This window comes from Castanea sativa, chromosome 8, assembly GCF_040712315.1.
Source record: "Castanea sativa cultivar Marrone di Chiusa Pesio chromosome 8, ASM4071231v1".
Classification (NCBI taxonomy): domain Eukaryota; kingdom Viridiplantae; phylum Streptophyta; class Magnoliopsida; order Fagales; family Fagaceae; genus Castanea; species Castanea sativa.
This window is the reverse complement of record NC_134020.1, coordinates 47,219,792-47,225,211: the sequence shown is the minus strand read 5'-3', so window position 1 is coordinate 47,225,211 and position 5,420 is coordinate 47,219,792. Positions and strand designations below refer to the sequence as shown.

At 35.2% G+C, this 5,420-nt stretch overlaps 1 protein-coding gene across 1 annotated transcript; it reads left to right on the top strand.

Annotated features, from left to right (window-relative positions):
• Positions 1-428: 428 nt before the first annotated feature.
• Positions 429-4,820, top strand: LOC142606847 (uncharacterized). Its single transcript, XM_075778204.1, has 7 exons — positions 429-827; positions 963-1,039; positions 1,185-1,319; positions 3,009-3,063; positions 3,264-3,351; positions 4,155-4,253; positions 4,362-4,820. Exons 1-7 carry the CDS (start codon positions 496-498, stop codon positions 4,494-4,496), a joined length of 921 nt encoding a protein of 306 aa, XP_075634319.1. The 5' UTR covers positions 429-495; the 3' UTR covers positions 4,497-4,820.
• Positions 4,821-5,420: the final 600 nt, after the last annotated feature.

Below are 5,420 nucleotides of genomic sequence, written 5' to 3'. Positions count from 1 at the left end.
GAAAAAGAAATATTAGAGCAACTTAAAAACAAAAACTTAATTAGTAATTTTACATCTCAAAAAACAAGAAAAATAGGTTTTAAATAAAAAAAATTAATATATATATTTCATTTGATTAATATTTAAATATAAAAATGACCCCACCTAAAATTTTCGCCTAAAACTTTCGAAGTTGTTGAGCGGGCTAGCAAAGGTCATTAAGGTGATATTTCACCTTAGCATACACTTCTTGTAAGTGCTATTTAAAACAAAGTAGTAAAGTGTTTGTGTGTGTATATATATTTATATAAAATATTGTCTCAGCCGTAAAAATTACAAATTTAAAATAATAATAAAAATTACAACCTTGTTAAAAACTTGTTGGAACGACAACGTTTTGAATAAAATATCCCCTAAAGCTAAACCCCCTTAAAATCTCAAAGCAATAAAAGAAACACGAAAGAAGCATTATCCTCAAAACGCTCACAGTGAGTCTCACACTTAGCTCCAACAACAATGGAAGCAAGCTCCTTCATTTTCACCTATCCTTCTTCTTCTTCTCCTTCAATTTCAAAAACCCACTTCGAGTTCAGTTTCCCCTACCCTTCTTTCCCACTCTCTTCTCCTTTGCGAAGATACCCTTGTACCATTCACAAGAACACAGTCAAATTGTTGTGTACCCGAACCACTCTTCGCAATTCGGCTCTTACCATCGAAGAAGAACAAGCTCAAGCTCTAGAGAAATCCAAGGATGCTTCCTCCACCTCAACCTCTTACAGAGACATGTTGCCTAAGATTGACAAGAGTGGCAGGTTTTGCAGCCCAAGAGCCGCCAGAGAACTCGCTCTGTAAGATTCTTTTCTCATTTTGCTCTTTTTTTTATCATCTGTGTTTTCTTTCTTTTTTGTTTTTAAGGCTGACCCTTGTTTGTTTCTCGGGAAAGAAAGGAGGATGCTTGATGGTTTGATGTGGTTGAATGACAGGTCCATAGTTTATGCAGCCTGTTTAGAAGGTTCAGACCCAGTTCGGCTTTTCGAGAAGCGAATGAATGCACGACGAGGTATCATCTAATAAGACCAACTATTACTAAGCTTGCAATGTAAATTTTTTATTGTAGAGTTTGATTTTTGGACCAAGTGTATTGTGCTTTTGAGGGAAAAAGATGGGGGAAAATTGACTGGCTTTGTTTTATATACAATGTTCAGAACCTGGTTATGAATTTGATAAGGCCTCGTTATTGGAATACAATCACATGTGCTTCGGAGGGCCACCTGTTACGGTAGAGACAGTGGAAGAAGCAGACGAGCTTCTAAGCAATGATGAAAAGGAATCTGCAATTGGTAATCATGTCAAAGTTTCGTTTTGGTTTTTACCTTTTTAAGTTTTATGCAATTGCTAGAAAGAAGACTGCGTTTGAGAGCTAATTTAGTGAATTAGTAAGTTGCAAGTGTCATTCTCTAGTGCCATATAGCTTAGAATTTTTCAAAAAGCATGTAGTCGCTTTCAAATCATTAACGTTTAGAGGTTCTTTTCAGACTGCTATTTTAGAAATGTTCAAACCTCTTTATCTGTTTGGTTAATCTGCATCTATATTAAGCGATGGATGTGCTGGAATCAGTGTTGTCTCAATCAAGCAGTGCTTTCAAGTTCCAACTTCAAGGCAGATTAAATTGAAAGATTCAGGACAGTTGCTAGTAATTAGGATGTAGGATGCAATCTAGGCTTCTTTTATGTCTTTTGAATGTTTTCTGCCCTCCCCCCCTCACCCCTGGTTGTTCACTTTCTTTGTTTAATTTATAGCTATTTGTGTTTAGAATGTGTTTTCTGTCCGTTCTTGATTAAATAAATAGTTTTTAGAATGTTTTCTCTGCCCTCATCACCCCCAATTGTTCACTGTCTTTGTTTAATTTATAGCGATTTATGTGAAGAATGTGCTTCGTTATCGTTCTAGATTGAATAAATAATCTTTAGAATGTTTTCTCTGTTCCCTCCCCCCAACTCTTCACTATCTTTTTTAAATTTTAGCCATCTGCATTCAGGATGTGTTCAATTATCTTTGTAGATTGGCCGCCACCCAGGGTGCCTTAGTTGTTAGGGAGAGTGCCTAGACTAAATGTAAACCCAGAAGTCTTTGATTTGACTCCTAGCTGAGGCATGTAATGATTTACTTGATGCCTGCTCAGTGGGGGAGTGTAGGCGTCCAAGGTTTGCCCCTCAGGGGTGGTCCCACTTGCCCATACCTTGAGGGGGTTCCTTGATATAAATATATACACACACACACACACACACATCTTTGTATGTTGAAATAATAGTTTTTAGGATTCTTTCTCTTCCCCTCTCTCCAATTGTCTTTATCTTTATATAAATGTTAGCAATCTGTGTTCAGGATGTGTTTAGTTTTGTTTTCTAGATTGAAATTATAGTCTGTAGTTCCTCAGGACTTGCAAAGGTCATTTCTTAATTACCAAAAGTCAATCTCTTCAAGTTGGAAACAAGAGGTAACTATATACACACTTGTTTAGTTACCTACGTAGCCATGTCCCCAACATACTAAATATTTACATAAACATTACTGAGCACCTGTCCCCATGTTGCAAATCATTAAAATCAAAATTTAGATTATAGTTAGAACTAAGCTTAAACTTTGTTATTGTGGAGTGATGGTCTTCAGTCAATGTGAAATTGTGTTAGCTTGTTCGCTTGCTGTTATCAGACTAACTTCGTAGTGAATATGTCTTTTAAGTTACCAGGGCATGCACAGAAATTTTTTTATTTGTCAGGTCTCATGAAGTTTTATGTGCCCTCTATGTTGCTCTAGTTCCATGCTAGAATGACCTTTTCTGTTTATAGGAAAGATATGCTGCTTCAGTAGCTTTGTACTAGTTGAGAAAATGATAGCCTTGTATGTGCAATTATTATTAGCTCTCTGATTTAGTTGCAATTCTATTATATCCATTCATTTTTCAATTTCCCTTTTTCACTAACTTTTCAGTAGCATGAATTGTTTTGTTGTTTTATTTCTACCTCAGAAGCAGAAGTCCTTGCAGCTCCTCCAAAGTTGGTATACAGCAAATTGATTTTGCGGTAAACCCTCTGAGTTTATGGATTAGTTAATTATTACTTTATCTCTGTTGCTACATTTGTTACCTCCTGCAAGTGGAGCATGTCTTTATTTTTTTCTTTTTTTCTCCTTCATTTGTGCTAGTGCGTGCACATAGAGAGAGAGAGAGAGAGAGAGAGAGAGAGAGAGAGAGCGCTAACTATGTCTCCATGATTCATTGCAGATTTACTAGGAAAATTTTGGTTGCAGTCATGGAGAGATGGGACAGCCATGTGCTTGTCATTGACAAAGTTGCCCCTGCAAATTGGAAGGTTGAAGCAGTTATTGCATTTAAATATTAAATTCCTGGTTTCTTATTTTCTGCTAGCACAATTCTCATTGTTAACAATCGTTGGCACTTCTTGCTAGGTAGTATATATACTTAAATTTATTTGCAAAACATAGGCTGTAATGTATGCATTCATTTTCCAGTTCCTGTGCCCTGACCTTACCATGATAGATTTGTTTGCCTTTCTAGGATGCCACTCTCCATAATTAAGGTATGTGTGCTTATTTGGCATTTAGTGCAACCCTATGACTTGGACAGAGTAAAGATGTCTTCTTATTTTTTAAGCATTATTTTCTTAACTTAAATGATAATGTTCTTCTTCTTATTTTTAAAACACTATTATCTTTTTGATGTTTTTCCTGTTTTTGAAATTCTGAAATGGGCATATATACTGCATTGCTGATTTTATACTCTTCTTGGGAGGGCGTAGCCAAAAGAACTAGCAGCAAAATAGCTGAAGATATGGGTTTTTATAAATTTGAGTGTTTCTTTATGATGTGTCAAATCTAGCTGCACCCAAGAACTTATCTTCTATTTATTTTTTGTTCTATTCCATTTTCATTTGCAAATTCTTCTTTCCTGGAAATTTTGGCTATTTATGTAATGTTACCTTCCCATCTAGGTCTTATAATTTTTAACATCTCAAATTAGAGCATAGAGTCCCCCCTTCCCCCAATATATATATATGGCTGATCATCACAAAAGAGATTACATATTTGCCAATGTTTTAGTTTTTTCAAATTTACTAATGGAGATGTTTGCATCTTATTCGTTTATATACTGCAGAATGAGCCAGCAGGCAGAATCTTGGAGCTTTGCATTCTTCATTTGGCAATGTCTGAGATAACAGTGCTAGGGACACGGCACCAGATTGTCATTAACGAAGTAATGTCTTATTTTCCATTTCTTTTTAAGTTTGCTCATCTTTACTTTGCTGTCCGCCTTTACCATTTTACATTAATCTAATCATATACGGCATGGCTATTTTTGAAGGCTGTTGATCTTGCTAAACGGTTCTGTGATGGAGCAGCACCCCGTATCATCAATGGGTGTCTCAGGACTTTTGTGAAAGACCTTGAAGGAACTGGTGTAGCTCAAGCCTTAGATAAACAGAAAGTGACCCGTTAATGTCTGAATTTTAGTTATTTCAGTTACTGCTCCTTACTTTTGCATTGTTGAAACTTGAAACTCCCGTGACCATTAGCGGACCGAAGAATCTCATTCAGGATATGCTGATGCTGGGAAACCTCAAGGGAAAGTGATTTTTGTCTCTGTTCAGGTGGATTACTGCATTTTCAGGCTCAAAAGTTAAAATGGAAGTGATGGCTTAGTGGGCAATTTGTTAGTACCACTTTTGTATTTATAATTAAGAAAAAATTGAATATTATAATGTATATGATGATGTTGTAATTGAGATATTCAGATACTATAAAATGTTTTAAGTTTTGGCTATCTTCTGCTCATGTCACTCTTCCAAATTCTTGTAGTTGCTTGTTTCTGCATTAGTATTCCCCCTTCCCTCTTACCTCCTTTAGTATTGCTGGGTCTCTGTTATTAGTTAAGACACTTATTGAGGCTCTCTCAATTTGTGCAGTTTTGGATACTGCTATTGCTTTGTATTTCAATATTTTGTAACGCCTTTTTGTAATCTGTAATTTTATATAAATAAAACTGAGGGGCTTCTTCATTTTTTTTTTTTTTTTATCTTTTTGTTTTTAATTTTTTTTTTTTTAGTGCAGAAACATACTACTAAACGTGTGGAAATTTGTTTTAGAGAATTACTCTTGAAAAATACTGTTTTCACAACACCAGAATGCTATTTGAAACTGTCTGTTTGTTTTCAGTTTTAGAAAACAACTTCCAAAAACAATTTTAAAGATATTTTTAAAAAAAAACGTTTATCAACACGTGGGTATTTGTCATTTGAGGTTTTTTTTTGCAACTAAAACCCATTGTTTTAAATTTTTAATTAGGGGTGTGAATGAGTTGGTTGAGGTCATTTTTGAGATATCATAACAATTTTAAAAACCAACCCCACCTAATCATCATGAA

Bases quoted from the DNA above. Each gene is read 5' to 3' on its own strand.
- LOC142606847 (XM_075778204.1), top strand. From the start codon at position 496: ATGGAAGCAAGCTCCTTCATTTTCACCTATCCTTCTTCTTCTTCTCCT. The intron at 828-962 runs GTAAGATTCTTT...GTTGAATGACAG, and splicing joins GCCGCCAGAGAACTCGCTCT to GTCCATAGTTTATGCAGCCT. The intron at 3,352-4,154 runs GTTGAAGCAGTT...TATATACTGCAG, and splicing joins TTGCCCCTGCAAATTGGAAG to AATGAGCCAGCAGGCAGAAT.